The following is a 24,763-nucleotide window of genomic DNA, read 5'->3' as shown; positions in this document are numbered from 1 at the left end:
CATTTTCATAATGGCCAACGAATGATCACAGTGAATTCTGCTAAATCCAGGCTGCTCTAATTGGTTATCGTACTGTTTTCATTTTGCATTATCACCAAGTAGGATTCCCAGGATGGATATCATAGTTAGTGTCAAGAAAGGCCAAAGAGTTCTGAAAAACATAGCAGACTTCATTCACATAATAATGGCTTTCATACGTCACCTAAAATTTCCAAGTAAAAACACATCAGAAATGGAATGGTTAACTTTACATAATAATAGACAAGATGGAAATGTTGGTCGTGAAAGCAGATAAAGGCAATACAGTTATCATGAAGGTAACAGAAAAATGCAAATTCTACTAAATGCCTATACAAAACTTAACAGGATGTCTTAACAGAACAAATACTGTATGATTAAAGACCTGATTAATTGATCCAAAGACACCAAAAAACATCTCATAGCCTCCACCCAAGTTCCAAGAATTTAGTGAGCTCCAAAAAATACACAAGCAAGGTATGCTACTAAGACCCATTGTAGATTCTTGGTATTCTCCTACTGTTAGCCAGTTATCTAGCAAACCTGCCAAGTCCTTGCATTGGCAAAACACTCTTTTATTACACATTACACTTCATTGAATATATTCAAAAGATCTTACAATAGAATCAACTGATCCACTCACAAGTCTTGACATCACTAATTTGTTCACTAGTGTGCCTAGAGTATAAACTATACATTTACACAAGTATTTGTTTCCACCATATACTGTGGAACTTTTTAAGCATTGTATGAACCACATCTTTAAATTCCAAGATGAAAAACTTTTGAACAGAAGGGAAGATTAGCAATGGACTTCTCTCTGTCTCTTCTGCTAGCAAACTTGTTCATAGAGTGGTTTGGAAAAAAAAGACTTAGAACACCATGGAACACACCCTAAAGTGTGGCCATGTTATATCGATAGTATTTTCATCATTTGGCCTAACTCTACTAACCAACTACAAGAATCTATCTCATGCCCAATTTCACTAGGATCAAATTCGCTTTTGATTTAGAAAGCAACAGATAACAAAGATAGTAACAAAACGAACTAAGTCACTCGGTTTATAGGAAGCCACTCGTACTGGATAGTACTTGCAAGCCACATCCCATCACCACCTGGTGCAATAAAAAATTGGCACTATATGGATCCTAAGAGAGAGAGAATATAAAATCACCAGCAGTATAGATAAAGGGAACCAAGAGCTTCATTACCTCAGTTCCATCCTACCAAAGAATGGCTACAACAGAACATTGGTAAGCAAAATCTTACCCCCCCCCTCCCTCATACAACCAGATTAACATGAAAAACAAGTCTTTCCGATATGCGGTCATTCACACACAAGATATCAAAATCACTACATCAACAGGATATCAAAGTTACCTTCTATCCCCTTAATAAGATTTTTAATCTCTTTAGGATTTCAAAAACTTTACCATCCACCACTTAAGAAACCTGTCATTTACAAGATCATCTGTAGCAGTGAGTTTTGTTATATAGGACAGGAGGCAGGTTGGGAGAGATACGTGTGTCTGAACATTTAAAAAAATTGGAGAGAGAAACACAATTGATGATTGACAGCATATACAACTGAAACCAAATGAGAAGTATGGCAGTAAACTGAAATGATCCACATAGATTACACTTTCTACTCAAGAGCATTCAAAGAGTCATTGAAAATGATAAAATACCCATAACAGGGCAACAAGAAAAAACAAGGCATGTGATGTTACAGCAGATAGTCCTCTCTCATAAAACATGTAGCACACAATGTCAGCAACCATCAGGTGTCTATATAGTACAAGTGCACAATTACGTCTTTAGTCTTTTTCAACTAGCTGAGGAATTAGATAAGTACCAGATCGACATAATAGGGGTGACTGAAACAAAAAAGACCAAAACTGGTGAGATCTTTCTGAGCAATAAATACAAAATGTTATATTCAGGCAATAACAATCAAGGAAAAGAAGGAGTAGCCATAGTATTCAACACAAAATACGAGGCTAATCTTCTTGAATGGCAGTCAGTCTCAAGTAGAGTAATGTGGGCAAATATGAGAATGGGGAACTGGACAATGAGACTTATTTGTGCCTATGGTCCCACAGAAGGCTCTACTAAGGTAGAAGTGGAGGAATTTTTTGAGGCTTTAGAAAAAGCAACTGACACAATGAAAAAGGAAAAGTTGGTCCTTGTTGGGGATCTAAATAGTAGAGTAGGAAATGATTGTGAGACATACAAAAATATTTTGGGAAAATTTGGAGAAAAGAGCAAAGCTAATAATAATGGCAAATATCTGTTGGATTTCTGCTCAGGACATGGACTGGTTATTACTAACACCATGTTCCAACATAAAAATGTGCACAAATTCACATGGAGAGAAGAGGCTAGGAATAAGAAAAGTCTCATTGACTATGTTATTGTTGATAGTGATGTTTTCTCCCTGGTGCAGGACACCAGAGTGTACAGAGGATTTGAAATTGAAAGTGATCACTATTTAGTCTTGAGCAGGATAAAATTGAATTTCATATTGAAAAGAATAACATGTAAGAAAGTTTTAAAGCGAATAAAAGTTGAGCAGCTCTCAGATGTAAACTGTAGACTAAAATACAGAAATATTATTGAAAAGAAAATGAAAGAGTTTGAGAACAGGAATCAAACCTTGGAGATTCAGTGGCAAACTCTGAAGGAAACATTGATTGATTCTGCCAGAGAGGCATGTGGTGAGGTTGTGTGCAAAGATAAAAAAATCAGAACGCCCTGGTGGACACAGGAAGTTAAAGAGGCAGTGAAGGAAAAGAAGAAAGCATATCAAAAGTTCCTGGCAAATAAGTCAGCTTTTACTCTTACAGAATACAGAGACAAATGTAAGAAAGCTAAACAGTGTGTAAAACTAGCTAAACAAAAGTCATGGGAGGACTTTGGCAAGAATATAGAAAATAAATATCAAGAAGGTGGCAAAATATTCTGGCGGTTGTTGAAGAAGCTTAGGAATGGAGGAAAGAGTGCTGTAAAAGGAATTAGAGATGATAAAGGTGAAATGAAAACAGGAGAAAAAGATATCCTTGAAGTATGGAGTAATTACTTTGAAAAACTGCTAAATGAAACAAGCAGTGATGACAGCACAGTGATAAAAAACACTGACCAGGCATGCAGTCAGGAATACATATCCATACTTGAAGTAGAAAAAGCCATCAAAGGCTTGAAATGTGGAAAGGCAGCAGGAGTAGATGATATTCGACCAGAAATGCTGAAGTATGGTGGTATAAGAGTCTTACAGTGGCTGCACTGCATAGTTCAGAAAGCCTGGACAGAGGGACGAATTCCTGATGATTGGAGTAGAGCTCTCATAGTACCCATATATAAAAAGGGAAATAAAACTGAATGTGAGAATTACAGAGGTATTTCCCTACTGAGTGTTCCTGGCAAGATCTATGCAAGTATACTTGAGAAACGGTTGAGAAGAATTGTGGAAGAAAAGCTTGGTGAAGAACAAGCTGGATTCAGGCCAAATAGAGGCTGTCAGGATCAGATCTTCACTTTACGACAAATAGTCGAGAAAGCATGGGAATATAACAAAGATCTGTATTTAAGTTTTGTTGATTTGGAAAAGGCATATGACAAGGTGCCAAGAGAGAAGCTATTCAATACGCTGCAGTTATATGGTGTCAATGGGGCATTATATCAAGCAATACTTAGTCTGTATTTGAGTTGTGAGTCAGCAGTTAGAACTGAAGGAAGTACAGGAAGATGGTTTAATGTTAAATCTGGTGTGAGACAAGGATGTACATTATCCCCTCTGTTATTCATTATCTATATGGATCACATTATGAAGGAATGTGGTATTAAACCTGATATCAAAATTGGAGATGTTAATGTCAGCTCTTTGCTTTATGCGGATGATGTTATACTTCTAAATAAATCCGCTACAAGTCTGCAAGATTCTCTGACTAAATTGAATAGCTGTTGTAATAGATATGGTATGAAGGTCAGCAATAAAAAGACAAAGACAATGAAAATAGGCAGAATCATTGAAAATGTCAACTGTGTTGTGAATGGAGAACCTGTGGAACAAGTAAAACATTTTAGCTACTTAGGCACAATTTTTACTGAAGATGGTAAACTAAATATAGAAATAGACAACAGAATCAGCAAAGCTGGTATCGTGGGAAGTCAATTGAATAAATTCATATGGAATAAGAAAGAAATTAGTCGGAACACTAAATTAGCTGTATACAAAACTGTGTTCAAACCAATTTTAACTTATGGATCTGAGAGCTGGTATAGAAGTAAAACACTTGACCAAAGACTAGAGACCGCAGATATGAGAGTCCTGAGAAAGATTAGAGGCGTGAACAGATGGCATCAATGGCAATATCATATTAAAAATGAGGATATTAGGAAAGAACTTGACATTGTCAGCATCCAGGAATGCGTTAGCAGAGCTAATCTCAGATGGTATGGTCACTTAAATAGAATGGGAGAGGAAAGATTAGCAAAACAAGTGTTCTGTGCCAGGTTGGCAGGAAAACGCTCCAGAGGAAGACCAAGATATAGGTGGATTGATACGGTACAAAGTGCCTTAGACGATAGAAATATAAGATCTGATAATGTTGGAGTCTTGACAAGTAACAGACTGATTTGGAGGAAAATTGTAGATAGGAAGTTAGTAATGATGTAATTTTTTCATGTAGTACTGTCATATCCTGTACACCCCTTGAGGGTACATGGCAGGAATTTGATGATGATGATGATGATGATGATATTGCAGTCATTATCTGTTTGTAGTTTATTTTTTTTTTATTCATTATATCTCCTGATTGATGTGAAACTGTTATTTCACAAAACTAGTTGAGTGTCCGAATAAACATTTTTTGCTGTCAAGTTGCTCTGTGTGATTTAATACTGGTACAATTTCATCAAGAACAGGATTACGTCAGATGGCACCGAGAGGTTCATATACATCTGTGATAGTTAATCCAGGGATCTCTACAGAGGTATTAAATTGTCTGTGCTGGATTTTTGTTGGTAGACTGTATAATTAGTGATATTTTTCCTAATGTAAGTGGTTATTCCATATTTAAGTGAATATTGTGGATTCCATATTTAACATTAGAGATTAAGATATATTCAAGGATTTTTCCTCTGGAAAGCAGTTAAGTATCATCCTCTGGAAGTCTTTTCTTTCAATACAAGAACATAAATGTTGTGGTCATTTAAAATCCTTGTTTGGTATTCGCATGTGAATGTGGAAATGTCTTCTCTGTTAAGTTAACACATTTTCAAGGTTGTCAACATTCTTTGACATTAGTATTTAAGAGCACTTATCATTTCTACCATCTGGCCTGTAGTCATGAGTCGTGCAAAGGAAGGAAATACTTTTTGACACACTAAGAGGATGGAAGGAGGACTTCTCAAAACAGTAATGAAGAAGGTAAAGTTCCTTCAACTCTCTGATCTTCAGAAAGCATACAACTGGTGGGACACATTACCGAGCATCTGAGTGACTATACGGCATCTGTTGATGTCCAATGAAGATGGATGGTAGGCAGTAACATGGAGAATATCAGTTGCATCCATTAAGAATACAGTTAGTTTTTATGTTCCTGCCTGTTTTCATAGTTTTTTTTTTAATTATTGCTAATTTTTATATCAAACTTGTTTTAGCAGTTATTCATTTTAATTGAACAATTCCAGAGACTTGTACTGAATTTATTCTGGTGTATAACATTGTCAGCCTGAAGTAGAGAGCTAAGATTAAATTCTCCAATTTTAATTTCAGGTTTAAAGTCATTTTCCTTCATAATGTGATCCATTTCAATAATGAAAATAGTGGACACAGTTGGATATATACATGATTTTATATCCAACCATCTTCCTGTACTTCCAGTTCTAATTGCTGATTTACAACTTAAGAATTGTAAATATAGACAGTATAATGTCCCATTTATGCTATATTAATATGGTGTTTTGGACTGTTTCTGTTGGCACCTTTTCAATATATACAGAATTTAACAGGCAACTTTTATAGATAAACTGTAGACTAAACTATGCAAACATTATTGGAAAAAAAAAAATTGAAACAGTTTCATTTACAGACTCTGAAGAAAATATTGATTAATTCAACTAGGGAAGCATACGTGAAGTTCTCTGCAAAGTCAAAAAAATAAAACATAATGGTTGACAAAAGAAGTTAAAGAAGCAGTCGTGGAAAAAAGAAGAATGCATACCAAACATTCCTAGGAAATAAGTCATCAGATGCCATAAAAGAATACAGATAGCAATGTAAGAAAGCTAAACAAAAGACAGGGAGTAAGAATATTGAAGATTAATATCAGGGAGGAGACAAAATGTTCTGAATGTTCATGGACTGTCCTTAAGTTTTGTAGATCTGAAAATGGCATACAACAAGGTATCCCATGAAAAGCTTTTCAAAGCACTACAATAACTTGGAATAAATGGAACATATACCCAGCAATACATATTCTCTATTTAAGTTGTAAGTCAGCAGTTGGTATTGAAGAAAATACAGGAAGATTGTGTGATGTAAAATCAGGGGTAAGACAAAGATGCACATTACTTCCACTCTTATTCATCATCTGTATGAATCACATTATGAAAGAAAGTGGCATTAAAGCTAATATTAGAATCGAAGGTATCAAACTTAGTTCTTTGCTTTATGCAGATGATGTTGTCTCCTAAACATCTAGTGCAAGCCTCCAGGTTACATGTTTTTTACAGCTATTATTCGGTTTCAGAATTGAATAACAGCTGTACCAAAGGTCATACAGACCAAAGCTATGAAAATAGGTAGGAACACCGAAAACTTCAGTTGCATTCTCAATGACAAACCTATAGAACAAATAAAATATTTCTGCTATTTTGGCACAGTTTTTAGTGAAGGCGGCAGATTAAATTTGAAAGTAGACAACAGAATAAGCAAAGCTGGTGAAGTGGAGAGCCAGTTGAATAAATGTATATGGAATGAGAGAAATTAGTCAAAACACTAAACTAGCAGTATACAAGACAGTGTTCAAATTTTAAGTTATAGATCCGAAAGCTGGGTTAGAAATAAAGCACTTGATCAAAGATTATACTACAGATATGATAGTTCTGAGAAAAATTAGTGGGCTTGAACAGTTTGATCGCAGAATCATATTAAATACCAAGACATTAGAAAGGAACTTGGCATTTCATTCAAGAATGTGTGAGCAGGACTAATCTAAGGTGGTATGGTCACTTAAACAGAATTGGAGAAGATGAGTTAGCAAAAGAGATGTTTGATGCCTAGATGAAGACCGAAGTCTAGGTGAATTGATTCAGTCATAAGTGCAAAGAAGAAGAATGAAACATTAGATATGACAGTATTAGAGTGCTGATAATTAATAGTGTAATTTGAAGGAAAATTGTTAATAGGAGATTAATGAGAATGTAAACTTAATCATGCCGCACTGTCATAGTAGCGTGAACACTCCTTGAGGATATATACAGGGTGGTTCAAAATTCTGCATGCAAACTTTGAGGGGAGGTAGAGAACATCAAAATCAACCATATTCACATAGGAAAGCATGACCAGAAATGCCACCGGAAGGTACTAACAGGGACACAAAGATACAGAAATAACACAGGGCAGTAAGTAGTGTAAAAAACTTTATTAAGCATAACTGAACATTCAATAGTAGTTGGATACATAATATGGTTTCACATCAGGTGCTCAAAGTTACTACCATTAGGAGTGATGCATGCCTGACACCGATGGTGTGTTGATTTCCATACATTTTCGAAAATACTTGGGGTTTCCTGGATATTAGCAGCGGCAATGGCAATTCTTGCCACGAGGTCCATGTCAGAGGCAACAGGTGTTTTGTACACCATGGCTTTAAGAGTTCCCCACAGAAAGAAATCAATGCTCAATAAATCAGGTGAGCGTGGGGCCATGTGATGGGTCCACCATGCCCAATCCATCAAGCCCAAAGGACCTGTCCAAATACTGATGCACAGTAATGCCAAAATGGGCTGGAGCCCTGTCATGTTGGAACCACATCTGCCAACACACAGTCATTGGAACATTGTTCAGTAAATCTGGCAGAACTTCTTCCAGAAAGGTCCGATACTTCTGGGAGTCCAGTCAGGGTGGTAACAGGTATGGGCCAACTAAAAAGTCAGTGACGATACCTGTCCATACGTTAATGGTGAAGCATTGTTGTGCAGCATGTGATCGCACAGCGTGTGGGTACTCATGGGCCCACACATGAGCATTGTGATGATTGAAGATCCCTTCACGGGTAAATGAAGCTTCATCCATGAACAAAACACAAGTTGGAAAATCCGGGTCTATGGCACTTTTCTGCAGAAACCACTACTCGAATTCCACACGTCGAGGATAATTTTTGCCCATCAGTAACTGGACCCATTGCAGATGAAATGGATGTAAGGACTCGGAGCGCAATATAGCAGAGGCAACGGCACATGTGCTTGTTTCTGGATTATTGTTCATCTCATGCAACACCTCCTCTTCCACGGCGGGATTTTGCTTTGATCGGGGCCACCCACTATCAGCCTGTGATCCCTGAATGATCCATAGTTATAAATGCGAATCTGATGCAAATGCGCAAACATTTGGTGATGCGGTACACGTCTGTTTGGGTACCTTTCATGATACATTCATACAACAGCTTGTCCATTACCGTCAGCTAACCTATAAATGAGGTACCTGTCCGGCCACACAGCATTTGTAAAACAATGCATGTTCTTCGTACGATGTCGAAAGCTTGAACGAGGAGGTCCCAGTTGCTCACCTGGAGCGCTGGCGAACAGCTTCACCTATCACTTTTGGGTGGCATTTCCGGTCATGCTTTCCTATGTGAATATGGTTGATTTTGATCAGGAAACTTATTCATTATTATGATGACATAACTGAATTAAGGATCCTTTGTTACATTTCCATGATTTCTTGACTATTTGTCTTAATGAGAAAATCCTGACAAGCCCTCTTTGACCTGAACCCAGCTTGCTCATTCCAAAGATTATCTTCCACAGTGTTTCTTGGCTTCTCATGTGTGCTTGCATAAATCTTACCTAGAATACTCAATAGTGGAAATTCATCTATTATTCTCATATTCAGTTTTATTTTTATAGATTTTGACCTTATAATCAACAGTGCCAACTAAAAAAACAATTTCTCTTTTAGCAGGTGAGGATTCAGAAGAGTGAAAAAAAAAAGATAGCATGTATATGATTGTTTGAAACTTCTCACATTTGCCACTTTAAAACTCACTGACTCATCATTAAATACTAATGGGAGTGGGGACATTATTACTCAAAGCTTACCATTTTCTGAATAAAGCTGTATTTTCTTATTGATCATTATTTTGATCACTTAGCCATAGTTTTCTTGAAAAGGTTTTCAAGAAAACTATGAAAAATATGCCCTATTGACATATATTTTTGCTTGCTCTTGCCTGTATCTTTCGTTATGTTAATTTATTTTTTTTCTAATCTTTGCTGTTAGTATTATTCTTAATTCATGCTGTCTTCGAGAAAAAAAAAACCCAGTAACCTATCATTCAGCTAAACCGAATTTGGAACATCACCAGAATTCATTTCTAATTAGATACAAATTAATGCACAGGTGAACTGAAATATGGTTTGTGTGAGTGAATGATTGCAATAAATTTTTATTTCCCACACTTGCTTTTCCATTTTTGTTGTTCTATATGACTGAAGTTAAGAGTGTTAATAAAATCAGTTATTTGAAACATATTACATTCTGACATAATTCATAATGCCACTGCATTTCAGGTTCTCCTAAAATAAGTCAGTCACCTGTAGATGAAATAAGGAAAGAAGAATTGAAGAATGTTGAAATTAGCCCCAAGTAAGCTCTTTATTATTGTATATGATATGAAATTACATATATCATTTCATCACTGATTTATCATAAATGAAAACTGTTCATTTTAGGAAAGAAATGGGTGTCTGTGAATAATTTCCTTTATTTTTATTTAGTTTAGAACTAAATCATTCATTTAACTGAAATGTGAACACACTAATGAATATTTATATTTCAGTCCTTTTTTTTATGTATATATTGATCCCACATTTGATATAACAAAACTTATAACACAAGAGTGGTGTGTGTGTGTGTGTGTGTGTGTGTGTGTGTGTGTGTGTGTGTGTGTGTTTATATCACTCGCACACAAGAGGCCACCAGATCTGAAGGGAATAAATGCCATGTGTAAGCTTGGGATCATGAGCAATGTGTTGTTATTCTTTATGAAGAATGGAGGTTGTGATCTGTGGGAACTACTTCCTGGGGAAGTCTGTTCTGCAGACCTGGGATAGATGGAATGAAAGATGAATGGGAGAAGTAGATTCAGTGAGTCAGAATTTCAACTGTGAGTGTTGGATACCTGTTGCTCTTGTCACTTCAGGTTTAGCAATGGGGAAAGGACAGGATAGATGTCATTTCTGCTGAACAGCACCTGTGGAAATACCTGGAGACATAATGTGGAAACTGATATCTGTGATGCAGTGGTTGAAAAAAGTATGTGAAAAATAAAACTGAACAGCATAAAAAATTTTTAGAGGTACCATTCCAAATTCCAGCTTGGTTGGCCAAGTGGTTAGCGTATCCGCTCGCCAGCCAAAAGGCTGCGGGTTTGAATCCCGCCGTGGGCGTGGATGTTTGTGATTGTCTGTGAAAATACTAGTGGTAGATGGCATTGGTGTAGTTGTGGTTCATTGTGGGTGGTGGAGATAGAGAGTGATGCCCTCCCTTGATGAGTCTTTAGACTCCCTGGAGGTGTCAAATAATAATAAAAAATGTAGGAACAGTACAAGGTTGAGTGAATATTGGATTTGTATAGAGCTCAGAGCTTGACAGACAAAAAGTAATGTTTTGAGTAAAAAAAAAAAGGATGCCAAATATTTTTCAAATCATATGATGCTATAGGAGTGATGTGATTATGCCAGTAAAAACTAGGATCAAGTCTGAGAAGAAAGATCTGGTCTAGGCCATTAAGTTGTCATTATCGAAGGTTAGGGGGAGAAGAACTAAGGTCGATTTTGGAAGAAAAAAGACAGACCTGTGTTTTGGAAGTACTGAAAGTTACTAGCTTGTTATTGCGCCACTGAAGGATGGTATGGAGATCAGTGCTTAGGATACTTATCTTAGATTATCTTCTAGCTTGAATGTGTGGACAGACTTATGTGTTCGTCGTACATATTGTTTATTTTTAAATGGTATATATTAGAACACAGAAAAATAAGTAAATAATTAATTTATTAACTTATTGCTGATATTTCACTGGTGTTATAACCAGCATCTTCAGAGCACAAAAACACAGTTTGTCATAATATGTGAGATTATAACAACATGGTGTAATTAACGGACTAGTTAAACAAAATTGTAGCAGCAACACAAAGACTAGAGTCCTGATTTTGGCGCCCTCTATATGAAAAAAAAAATTGCAGCTATCACATGAGACTAGAGTCCTAAACAGAGAAAAAAAACGGTACTAGTTTTTTCTTAAGATGACTGTCTCCCAAATTTTAGGCAAATTTATACAGCCATATTTGTTGAGATTTGAAGTGTGTTTCAGGGCTTCTGTGTTTTTCCAGTTGATCCTGTGTGCAGGGGTATCCAGAGCATGGTCTGCTAGGCCTGACTTGCCATAGTGGTAATGCCGGATGTATCTTTTGTGTTCGCTGATGCGGATGTTCACAATTCTTCCTGTTTGACTGTAGTAGGCTTGATTACATGAGCAGGGTACTTCGTAGACTTCTGGATGTGATGGGGGGGGGGATGCTGTCCTTGGGTGAGTGGATAAGGGTTGCTAATTTGCTACACGGTTTGAATGTGGTGCATAGTTCATGTTTATTAAGAATTCTTGAAATCTTTTCGGATGTGCCTTTCATGTATGGGATGGTGACTGTTTTGTTGTAGTTCTCTGTGGTGGATAGTGAGAGGGGTTTCTTAGCAGCGTTTAGTATTTTGTTTATCTTATGGGGATTATAGCCATTGGCCAAGAAGGTGTGGCGTAAGTGAGATTGCTCTCGCTCTGTGGGTTAGTGTTTTTAAAATACCATATTGTTGAGAAGGGTGATGGTGTGATTGTTTGTGTAAATATCTCCCTGTATGTGGTTTTCTAAAAACTGAAGATGGTTCCTTATCATTTTCAGTTTTTATTTGCTGATGACCAAATAATCCTTGGAAATAATGAAGATGAACTACAAAAATCATTATGCATTCTAAATAATCTGATAAAAACATATGGTATGGAAATATCAACAGACAAAACAAAAGTCATTGCCTTCAAAGGTGCTAATCCAATAATAAGCAAAATAGTAATAAACAACAAAATAATAGAGCAATTAAATACATTCAAATATTTAGGTTGTACAATGTCATATGAAAATGAAGCTGATATAGAACCAAAGATATCAAACTTTTTTAAAACAGGCATTATAAATAAAATTTTTAAACCCAATTATGTACAAAAACACACGAATAAGAATCTACAATATTGCTAAACCAACCTTACTTTATGGCAGTGAGATATGGACAGTAAAAAAAAAGTAGATGAAAGAAGAATTGAATCATCCAAAATGAAATTTCTGCACAGAACTGAAGGAGTCACAATAATGGACAAAATGAGAAGCAGCGAAATCAGAAAAAAACTTGGAATTACAACCTCCCTAAATGAAACAGTGATTTGCTATAGAGAAAAATGGAAAGAACACATACTAAGAATGAATAGAAGCAGAATACCTAAACAAATTCTGAATTACCACCCAAAAGGTACTCGATGCACAGGAAGACCCTTAAAAAAGATGGAATTGAGTCTGGATCAGGCCACTTGGCCTATAAGCCTGGAAAGGAAGAATAAGAATAAGAGCAGTTATGGTGTACATCCCTGCTTTACATCTAATTTAACACAAAATATGTATCTTGCAATTTTAATGCCTGATTTGCGAGTTATGTATAAGCATTATTATTCGCAAAGAATAATTCATTATTGTTCTTTGCGAGAATCCCTTTATCTATACAGATTTATTGATATGAAGTTTTTATCATAATACCCTTATTGTATTTTTTTTTTTTTTTTTTTTTTTTTTTTTGACACCAATGAAGCTGATCGTTATGTTCCTTATGATTTCTTTACTATTTCTTGTAAGATAAAAATCAGTTTCCATCTTGCTGTTGTTTGCCAACTTTCCTTTCAGTGATATTTTGTTTACCTTTTCTCAAGTATGCTAGCATAATAATAATTCTTTCCTGGACTCAGGAAATAACTTCTCTGCTCAAATCATCTGGGTTTGATTTTGTGACTAAACCTTCAGGGATTATACAGTATAGACATTACAAACACTATGTCATCATATTTCAAGTTTTTGATAGCTTTATCAGCTTCAAGTATTCATATCCTGATTGTGTATTTTCTGTCACTTTGCTATTGTGGCAGAATATATGCTGTTATGTGTAAGAGGAATGAGGGGGGGGGATCCTCTCTGTTCTGTAGAAGGTTGTAGAGTTTGTACATCATAGTATTATGGTCAGGCTAGGATGAAATATATCAATTTTTCTGTTCTAGACTAGACGTGGTACTTTCTTTTCAAATACTTAGGCTCCAAATAAAGGGTGACAATTTCACACTAGTGTTGGAAACTATCTGTCAGCAGAAGACTTTCATCTGACAGATGATGCAAATTTCTTAATGTGCATAATGATTAAGCACAAACTATCTGTCACCCAGGCATGTGTTAACTAGGCTATATTTGTTTTCATTTAATAATTTTTCAAAATGGGGAATTACTTCAGGCATCTGGAATAATTTTCTGCTTCAATGAACAATGATGAGATTCCACATAACCTATAAGGAATGCATAGAACTGACTGGAGATTCTCTCCAGATGTTTGCTTCATTTCTATTCTGTCTTAGCTGACCAAATTCTATTCTGTATTGGCTGAAATTTCATCCACATGATGTAAACCACAAACTTCAGACCTAATGTCCAATCCTCACCTTCTCGTGATGTACCTTGTTGGGTATTCTAACTGGATACTGAACGAACGAGGAAGGGGTGGCAATTTCGGATTTAGCCGACCAAATTGTATTCTTATTGGCTTAAACAAAAATTTCAAATGATGGTACAACATGACAGAATTTCATACTGGCTGGCGGTTAAACAAGGCCCCCATTGTTTTCGCCAGGATGAACAGCGAAAAGTCAGTTACCGGAACAAATCTGAAAGCACACCTCAACTCAACATCACCAGAGTTAAAGATCAGTACTATCAACATAAGAAGCTTGAATGGCAAAGAAATGGAGCTAGCCAAAGAATTAGATAAGTACCAGATCGACATAATAGGGGTGACTGAAACAAAAAAGACAAAAACTGGTGAGATCTTTCTGAGCAAAAAATACAAAATGTTATATTCAGGAAATGACAATCAAGGAAAAGGAGTAGCCAGGCTAATCTTCTTCAATGGCAGGCAGTCTCAAGTAGAGTGATGTGGGCAAATATCAAAATGGGGAACTGGACAATGAGACTTATTTGTGCCTATGGTCACACAAAAGATTCTACTAAGGTAGAAGTGGGGGAATTTTTTGCTGCTTTAGAAAAAGCAACTGACACAATGAAAAAGGAAAAGTTGGTCCTTGTCATCATCATCAAATTCCTGCCATGTACCCTCAAGGGGGTGTAGAGGATATAATAATACTATATGAAAAAATTACATCATTACTAACTTCCTATCTACAATTTTCCTCCAAATCAGTCTGTTACTTGTCAAGACTCCAACATTATCAGATCTTATATTTCTATTGTCTAAGGCACTTTGTACCGTATCAATCCACCTATATCATGGTCTTCTTCTGGGTTGTTTTGCTGCCAACCTGGCAAAGAACACTTGTTTTACTAATCTTTCTTTGCCCATTCTGTTTAAGTGACCATACCACCTGAGCTAGCTCTGCTAACGCATTCCTGGATGCTGACAATGTCAAAGTTCTTTCCTAATATCCTCGTTTTTAATATGATATTGCCATTGATGCCATCTGTTCATGCCTATAATCTTTCTCAGAACTCTCATATCTGCAGTCTCTAGTCTTTGGTCAAGTGTTTTACTTCTGACCCAGCTCTCAGATCCATAAGTTAAAACTGGTTTGAACACTGTCTTGTATACTGCTAATTTAGTGTTCCGACTAACTTCTCTCTTATTCCATATGAATTTATTCAATTGACTTCCTACCATACCAGCTTTGCTGATTCTGTTGTCTATTTCTATATTTAATTTACCATCTTCAGTAAAAATCGTGCCTAAGTAGCTCAAATGTTTCACTTGTTCCACAGGTTCTCCATTCACAACACAGTTGACATTTTCAATGATTCTGCCCATTTTCATTGTCTTTGTCTTTTTATTGCTGACCTTCATACCATATCTATTACAACAGCTATTGAATTTAGTCAGAGAATCTTGCAGACTTGTAGCAGATTTATTTAGAAGTATAACATCATCTACATAAAGCAAGGAGCTGACATTAACATCTCCAATTTTGATATCAGTTTAATACCACTTTCATTCATAATGTAATCCATATAGATAATGAATAACAGAGGGGATAATGTACATCCTTGTCTCACACCAGATTTAACATTAAACCATCTTCCTGTACTTCCTTCAATTCTAACTGCTGACTTACAAATCAAATAAAGACTAACTGTTGCTTGATATAATGCCCCATTGACACCATATATATAACTGTAGTGTATTGAATAGCTTCTCTCTTGGCACCTTGTCTTATGCCTTTTCCAAATCGACAAAACTTAAATACAGATCTTTGTTATATTCCCATGATTTCTCGACTATTTGTCATAAAGTGGAGATCTGATCCTGACAGCCTTGATTTGGCCTGAATCCAGCATGTTCTTCACCAAACTTTTCTTCCACAATTCTTCTCGACCATTTCTCAAGTATACTTGCATAGATCTTGCCAGGAACACTCAGTAGGGAAATACCTCTGTAATTCTCACATTCAGTTTTATTTCCCTTTTTATATATGGATACTATGAGAGCTCTACTCCAGTCATTGGGAATTCATCCCTCTGTCCAGACTTTTTGAACTATGCAGTGCAGCCACTGTAAGACTCTTATACCACCATACTTCAGCATTTCTGGTCGAATATCATCTACTCCTGCTGCCTTTCCACATTTCAAGCCTTTGATGGCTTTTTCTACTTCAAGTATGGATATGTATTCCTGACTGCATGCCTGGTCAGTGTTTTTTACCACTGTGCTGTCATCACTGCTTGTTTCATTTATCAGTTTTTCAAAATAATTACTCCATACTTCAAAGATATATTTTTCTCCCGTTTTCATGTCACCTTTATGATCTCTAACTCCTTTTACATCACTCTTTCCTCCATTCCTAAGCTTCTTCAACAACCTCCAGAATATTTTGCCACCTTCTTGATATTTATGTTCCATATTCTTGCCAAAGTCCTCCCATGACTTTTGTTTAGCTAGTTTTACACAGTGTTTAGCATTCTTGCATTTGTCTCTGTATTCTCTAAGAGCACAATTCGATTTATTTGACAGGAACGTTTTATATGCTTTCTTCTTTTCCTTCACTGCCTCTTTAACTTCCTGTGTCCACCAGGGAGTTCTGATTTTTTTATCCTTGCAGACAACCTCACTACATGCCTCTCTGGCAGAATCAATCAATGTTTTCTTCAGAGTTTGCCACTGCATCTCCAAGGTTTGGTTGCTGTTCTCGAACTCTTTCATTTTTTCTTCAATAATCTTTGTGTATTTTAGTCTGCAGTTCACATCTGAGAGCTGCTCAACTTTTATTCGCTTTAAAACTTTCCTACATGTTATTCTTTTCAATATGAAATTCAATTTTATCCTGCTCAAGACTAAATAGTGATCACTTCCAATTTCAAATCCTCTGTGCACTCTGGTGTCCTGCACCAGGGAGAAAACATCACTATCAACAATAACATAGTCAATTGAGACTTTTCTTATTCCTTGCCTCTTCTCTCCATGTGAATTTGTGCACATTTTTATGTTGGAACATGGTGTTAGTAATAACCAGTCCATGTCCTGAGCAGAAATCAAACAGATATTTGCCATTATTATTAGCTTTGCTCTTTTCTCCAAATTTTCCCAAAATATTTTTGTATGTCTGACAATCATTTCTTTCTCTGCTATTTAGATCCCCAACAGGGACCAACTTTTCCTTTTTTTATTGTGTCAGTTGCTTTTTCTAAAGCCTCGAAAAATTCCTCCACTTCTACCTTAGTAGAACCTTCTGTGGGACCATAGGCACAAATAAGTCTCATTGTCCAGTTCCCCATTCTCATATTTGCCCACATTACTCTACTTCTTCTTCACCCTTCTGGAGGTTGGTCCTTGTTGGAGATCTAAATAGCAGAGTAGGAAATGATTGTCAGAGATACAAAAATATTTTGGGAAAATTTGGAGAAAATAGCAAAGCTAATAATAATGGCAGATATATGTTTGATTTCTGCTCAGGACATGGACTGATTATTACTAACACCATGTTCCAACATAAAAATGTGCACAAATTCAAATGGAGAGAAGAGGCAAGGAATTAGAAAAGTCTCATTGACTATGTTATTGTTGATAGTGATGTTTTCTCCCTGGTGCAGGACACCAGAGTGTACAGAGGATTTGAAATTGGAAGTGATCACTATTTAGTCTTGAGCAGGATAAAATTGAATTTCATATTGAAAAGAATAACATGTAAGAAAGCTTTAAAGCGAATAAAAGTTGAGCAGCTCTCAGATGTGAACTGTAGACTAAAATACACAAAGATTATTGAAAAAAAATGAAAGAGTTTGAGAACAGGAACCAAACCTTGGAGATTCAGTGGCAAGCCTTAAAGAAAACCCTGATTCATTCAGCCAGAGAGGCATGTGGTGAGGTTGTCTGCAAGGATAGAAAAATCAGAACTCCATGGTGGACATAGTAAGTTAAAGAGGCAGTGAAGGAAAAGAAGAAAGCATATAAGTTCCTGGCAAGTAAGTCAGCTTTTGCTCTTAGACGATACAGAGACAAATGTAAGAAAGCAAAACACTGTATAAAACTAGCTAAACAAAAGTCATGGGAGGACTTTGGCAAGAACATAAAAAATAAATATCAAGAAGATGGTAAGATATTCTGGAGGTTGTTGAAGAAGCTTAGAAATGGAGGAAAGAGTGCTAAAAGGCATTAGAAATGATAAAGGTGATATGAAAACGGGAGAAAAAGATATCCTTGAAGTATGGAGTAATTACTTCGAAAAATTGCTAAATGAAACAAGCAGTGATGACAGCACAGTGGTAAAAAACACTCAACAGGCATACAGTCAGGAATACATATCCATACTTGAAGTAGAAAAAGCCATCAGAGGCTTGAAATGTGGAAAGGCAGCAGGAGTAGATGATATTCGACCAGAAATGCTGAAGTATGGTGGTATAAAAGTCTTACAGTGGCTGCACTGCATAGTTCAGAAAGCCTGGACAGAGGGACGAATTCTCGATGATTGGAGTAGAGCTCTAATAGTTCCCATATATAAAAATAGAAATAAAACTGAATGTGAGAATTACAGAGGTATTTCCCTACTGAGTGTTCCTGGCAAGATCTATGCAAGTATATTTGAGAAACAGTTGAGAAGAATTTTGGAAGAAAAGCTTGGTGAAGAACAAGCTGGATTCAGGCCAAATAGAGGCTGTCAGGATCAGATCTTCACTTTACGACAAATAGTCGAGAAATCATGGGAATATAACAAAGATCTGTATTTAAGTTTTGTCGGTTTGGAAAAGGCATATGACATGCCAAGTGAGAAGCTATTCAATACTCTACAGTTATATGGTGTCAATTAGGCATTATATCAAGCAAAACTTAGTCTTTATTTGAGTTGTAAGTCAGCAGTTAGAATTGAAGGAAGTACAGGAAGATGGTTTAATGTTAAATCAGGTGTGAGACAAGGATGTACATTATCCCCTCTGTTATTCATTATCTATATGGGTCACATTATGAAGAAAAGTGGTATTAAACATGATATCCGAATTGGTAATGTTAATGTCAGCTCTTTGCTTTATGTGGATGATGTTATACTCCTAAATAAATCCGCTACAAGTTTGCAAGATTCCCTGACTAAATTGAATAACTATTGAAATTGATATGGTATGAAGGTCAGCAGTAAAAAGACAAAGACAATGAAAATAGGTAGATTTGTTGAAAATATCAACTGTGTTGTGAACCTGTGGACCAAGTAAAACATTTAAGCAAGATTTTTACTGAAGATGGTAAATTAAATATAGAAATAGACAACAGAATCAACAAAGCTGGAATGGTAGGCAATCAGAACACTAAATTAGCTGTATACAAGACAGTGTTCAAACCAGTTTTAACTTATGGATCTGAGAGCTGGGTCAGAAGTAAAACACTTGACCAAAGACTAGAGACTGCAGATACGAGAGTCCTGAGAAAGATTAGAGGTGTGAACAGATGGCATCAATGGCAATATCATATTAAAAACGAGGATATTAGAAAAGAACTTGACATTGTCAGCATCCAGGAATGCGTTAGCAAAGCTAATCTCAGGTGGAATGGTCACTTAAACAGAATGGGCGAAGAAAGATTAGCAAAACAAGTGTTCTCTGCCAGGTTGGCAGGAAAACAACCCAGAGGAAGACCAAGATATAGGTGGATTGATACGGTAAAAAGTGCCTTAGACGATAGAAATATAAGATCTGATAATGTTGGAGTCTTGACAAGTAACAGACTGATTTGTAGGAAAATTGTAGATAAGAAGTTAGTAATGATGTAAATTTTTCGTGTAGTACTATCATATCTTGTACACCCCCTTGAGGGTACATGACAGGAATTTGATGTTGATGATGTTTCTGCTTTAAAAATAAAATAAATAAATTTACTTGAGCTTTGTAATCCTTTTGGTTACCTTGCACTTATTAACATTATTATCGGTTGATACTTTCCTAATATAAGGTTACTATATCTGCATACATTTAATGAGCCACTTTACAGTTTTGTTCTTGAATTTTGTTTTTCCCTTTGTATTATGATTCATTCACAACCAACTTTCTTTGTTGTAAATGAATTGCACTTTGCATTTCCTAGGTGTGGTTGGTAATCTTGCGTCTCATAACTGCTGGCGAATGCTACTCTTAGGAAACCAAGCCTGCTAAAGCTGCCATGTACAGATTCTGCTTTCTGGTGCAGAATCTGTAAATGAAATGAGCATATTCTGCATTATTGAACTCTAGACTTGTCACTACTATCACAAGTCTGTTTTGTTAATGCTTGTGATAGTAGTGATAAATCCGGAGTTCAGTAATGCAGAATATGCTCATTTCATTTGCAGTTTCTTTGCATAATGATTAAGCACAAACTATCCACCACCTAGTGATGGATACATGTGATATAGGCAAGCCCATTATTTCAGCCGTGGAGATTATCAATTGAATAGAAGACCATTCCACTATAGCATTATACATTTTGACACTTGTTTCATGGAATACATGTGTGTGAAAGAGCAAGTTTTTTTTATTTATTTATTTATTTTATCTTATCTTATTTATATAGCATTAAGTTTGCTAATAGTGTATTGCTTTAGTGCTCTTGCATACACACACACACTTTCATGCAATTGTATCCAATACTGTTCTCACATTTCAGGTAAATCATCAAAAACTTCCCTAAAAATGGATTTCTGTCTAAAAGAGAGAGCAGTCTAATTGAGGATTTCCCTCTCCTACACGCACGCACGCACACACACACACACACACACACACAGAGACAGACAGACAGAGTCTCATTTCAGTGATTTTCTCCTAGATGTTTCTATTTTTTGATGAGCAGCTGCAGCTCAGTATTTGTTTACTGTGCAGCTACAATAAATCAAGAAAAACCAAACCAGTTATTCCATTTGTTCCTGTTCTCCAAGAACTGCACCTTCCAGGTGTTCAAGAAAAATATCAATGGATTCTGCTTTCTTCTTACACACCTGCACACTTTTTGTATGTGTGTTGTAGAATTATATATATAATTACTTTTGAATGTTTAATTTCTTAACCCACATTGATGAGGGTATATGAAGTGTGTAATGAAATCTTTGTGCTTCAATTTAGTTAGTAAACTAACTTCTGTTCCTGTGGGAACAGAAGTACATGTATTTCTCTTTTAGTGTGGATTATCCCCAGTTAGCATTATCACTAACACTGCTATCTTATATTGCATTCATATAACTTTTGCTACATTTATGTGTTTTCTTTAATAGGATTGAAAGCAACCATATAAGTTTAATAAAGAAAACAAGAAGTCCTTCTCTGGACCAGAGTCCACCAAGTTCTCATGGAAAGAAAGAAAAAACAAGTTCATCTGAAAGTCATAGTTCAAGTCATAGTCCATCTCCTAAACACAAAGCCAAAACTCCTCCTAGAAATTATAAAGAGCGTCTGAAAGTGCGTTCCCGTTCACATTCTTGTACACGTGATACTAAGGAAAGTGCATCAAAGCATAGATCTCGCAAGAAAAAAAGAAGTCGAAGCCAAAGCAGATCTCGCAGTCATTCACCACATAGGCATTCTGTAAAGCGAATTTACAAGGGAAAAGAAAGACAAAAGTCCAGGCATAAGTCACGTTCTCGTTCCCACGAAAGAAATCATCATACCAATTCATCATATGAAAAATTGCATAAATCAAGAAAAGACAGAAATAAAAATGTTAGTCACCATAGTCGTAGTCACTCCCATGAAAGAAATCGTAGGTGAAACTAGCTTAGGGTGAAGTAGGTGGGACATAATAAATATTTCAGGCTGAAATGTACATAAGTTTATAAAACTTAGGAAAATGATTTGTTGTGAATCACTGTTATCCACAATTATGTTATGCTTATTCTGTTATGTGAAATGTATAAAGAAGACTACCAAAACATTTTTTCGTTATTTTCTCAGGTTTCATTTGATGTTAATCTTTCATGCCAGATAGTGATTTTAGTGCTGTGAATCACATTTATGAAGAATTTATATCTACAGCTCAAGAAAAGTACTTAAATATGTTTTCAAAATGTATGTGTATATGAACTGTGTAAATAATGTATTGAATTAGTTAGTTTTGTATCATGTATTTTATTGATATAATAAATAGAAGTGGAACTTCATACAAGTTCAGAACCATGAAATATATTGTAAATATATCCATTAAAATAAATGTTTACTTTTTTGAATGCCATATTTAGTTTTGACAAACAGACCAGATTCTTCTTATTTAAGGCTGTTATTGACTCTCACTATAGAGAGAGCTCACAATGAATACATGAAGAGTTTTGCTATAATGGAGTTTTTTGAAATAAGCTGATGGGGGTTTCAATTAGGTTTGTTATAGCAGTGTTTGCTATGGTGAGAGTTTATTGTTATCTGTAGAAGTTAATTAAATGGGGAATCCTTTTTTTTTTTTTTTTAAGAATACAGATGTGTACAAGGTGTTTAAAATTAAAGTACCCCTGTTCAGAGCAGTCTGTAGAGAGAGTAGACGAAACATCTTCAATTTTGTCAAGTACCCTAACTGAATCATGGGGAAGAGATTTTGACAAAAAAAAAAAAAAATAGTTCAAAAATGACTGATAGAAGAAATATCAATTTCCTGATCTGTATCCTCAAGGAGTGTTCAGGTTGCTATGACAGCACTACATGATTAAGTTTACAATATTATTAATCTCCTATCAAATATTTTCCTCCGAATTTGTCTATTATTTTTCAGCATTCCAATATTGTCATATCTGACATTTCATTCTTCTATAAGGCACTTCTGACTGAATCAATCCATCTGGACCTTGGTCTTCATCCAGGTCTTTTTTCTGACACCTTCACATCAAAGACCTGATTTTGATAATATTTCTTCTCATATTCTGTTTAAATGACCAAACCACTTTAGATTAACTCTGCCCATGCATCCTTAATGGCAAATAATGCCAAGTTCCATCCTAATGTCTTCATTTTCAACATGATTCATGTCATGTATTCAGACACCTTATATTTTCTCAGAGCTCTCAGATCCATAACTTAAAACTGGTCTTAGTACTATCTTGTATACTGCTAGTTTGGTGGTTTGACTAAATTCTCCCTTATTTCATATAAATTAATTCACTAGGCTTCCCACTGTACCAGCTTTGCTTACTCTGTTGTATACTTCCAGATTTTATTTGCCATCATCAGATTTCTGGAATGTGTCTCAAGGAGTATACAGGATTTTATGATAGTACTACATGAAGAGCAGAGTTCTGAGGTCACTTACAAAATTTCTTTGGAAGCTGGGGACTGTCTCCTAATCCCAGCAAAACTGTTGTTTCTCCTTTTGACATAAATAACTCCGAGGCTCACGGAAAACTAAAATAAACTTCTGCAACAGGACTCTAATCCATGAAACCCTTGTTACCTTGGTGTCACACTTGACCACAGTCTAACTTACAAAAAAACAGTTGGAAAATAAAAGGATATCTGCCAGGAACAACTTTATAGACAAACTGACAACAACTTCTGGCTGGTAATGCCTTGGCTCTTAGAACAGCAGTCCTGGCTCTGGCCCTGTTGCAGAGTATTGTTCGCCAGTTTGAAACCCGAGTCACCACACAACTCTCGTGGACACACAGCTTAACATAATAATGAGAACCACCTCTGGTACCTTAAGATCTACTCCTCTCCCATGATTACCTGTTCTTTCCCACATCTCTCCTCCATGCTTCAGAAGATAAGATGCTACTATCAAAGAAATAAGGAAAAACTGAAATAATGTACCTTCCGATATATCAAGATATCTCTCCACCTCAGCTTGCTGCCTTACCTCCAGATCTCCCATATGGCTTGTGGTCTTAGGACTGATGGAGGAAACTCTGGAATGAACTACAAACAACTTTATAATTACAGATTTAGGATCAGATTAAGGCTGCTGTGCCCACTTATTACATTTGTGGGAAATTTCACAGTCACCTTTTTGCATGTGTGGCTGCTGTTCATCATATCACTGACTACTGCCCCACACACTCCTTCCTTGGAACTTGCATTTATGCCCAGATAGTGCTATTGATTGGCTAACTAAACTGTCAGTCTGTGTATAGTTTTGCTTATTAATTTCTTGTATTTTCTACCACACACTAAAAAATAATAAAAACCTGCTATCTGTCAACATTCCAATATTATTAGATTTTGTATTTCTGTCTTCAAAGTCATTTTTTACTGTATCAATCTACCTAGATCTAGGTCTTTTTTCTTGCTATTTGGGCAAAACATTTGTTTTTCTAACCTTTTGTTTCCCATTCTGATTTAGTGACCATACTAACTGAGATTACCTCTGCTTTCACATTCCTGAATGCTCACATTGTCAAGTTCTTTTCTAATATGATACTGCCATTGATGCTAACTGTTCACTCCTCTAATTTTCTCAAAACTCTCGTATTTGTAGTTTCCATTCTTTGATTAAGTGCTTTATTTCTGACCTATAAGTAAAAATTGGGTTTTTACTTATAGGTTAGAAATAAAGAAAATTTTGTACTTACAGGGTGTTCGGGATAAATTTGACAGTTTCGTAAGGAAAAAGAAAATCTTCTTTGTATCTATTAAATTTAATGAATTGACAAAAAAACATTACAGGCAGAGTTAATTACAATACTATCAACAAGATTTACTCAAAATAACCACCATTAGCATCGATCACAGCTTCAA

General features: G+C 35.9%; 1 protein-coding gene across 1 annotated transcript in view; it reads left to right on the top strand.

Annotated features, from left to right (window-relative positions):
• The window catches only part of LOC150107630 (cyclin-L1-like), a 401,380-nt gene extending 379,117 nt beyond the window's left edge, over positions 1 to 22,263 (top strand). Inside the window, exons 9-10 of the mRNA XM_090391981.1 lie at positions 9,815 to 9,890; positions 21,325 to 22,263. Of these exons, the coding sequence (XP_090248107.1) occupies positions 9,815 to 9,890; positions 21,325 to 21,817 (569 nt within the window). The 3' untranslated portion in view covers positions 21,818 to 22,263. The remainder of the gene's footprint in view (positions 1 to 9,814; positions 9,891 to 21,324) is intronic.
• The last annotated feature ends 2,500 nt before the right edge of the window (positions 22,264 to 24,763 follow it).

Source organism: Typopeltis vanoorti, chromosome 4, assembly GCF_054136105.1.
Source record: "Typopeltis vanoorti isolate ZY-2024b chromosome 4, IOZ_Tvanoo_1.0, whole genome shotgun sequence".
In the NCBI taxonomy this organism is placed as follows: Eukaryota; Metazoa; Arthropoda; class Arachnida; order Uropygi; family Thelyphonidae; genus Typopeltis; species Typopeltis vanoorti.
This window is presented reverse-complemented; position numbering and strand designations above follow the sequence as displayed.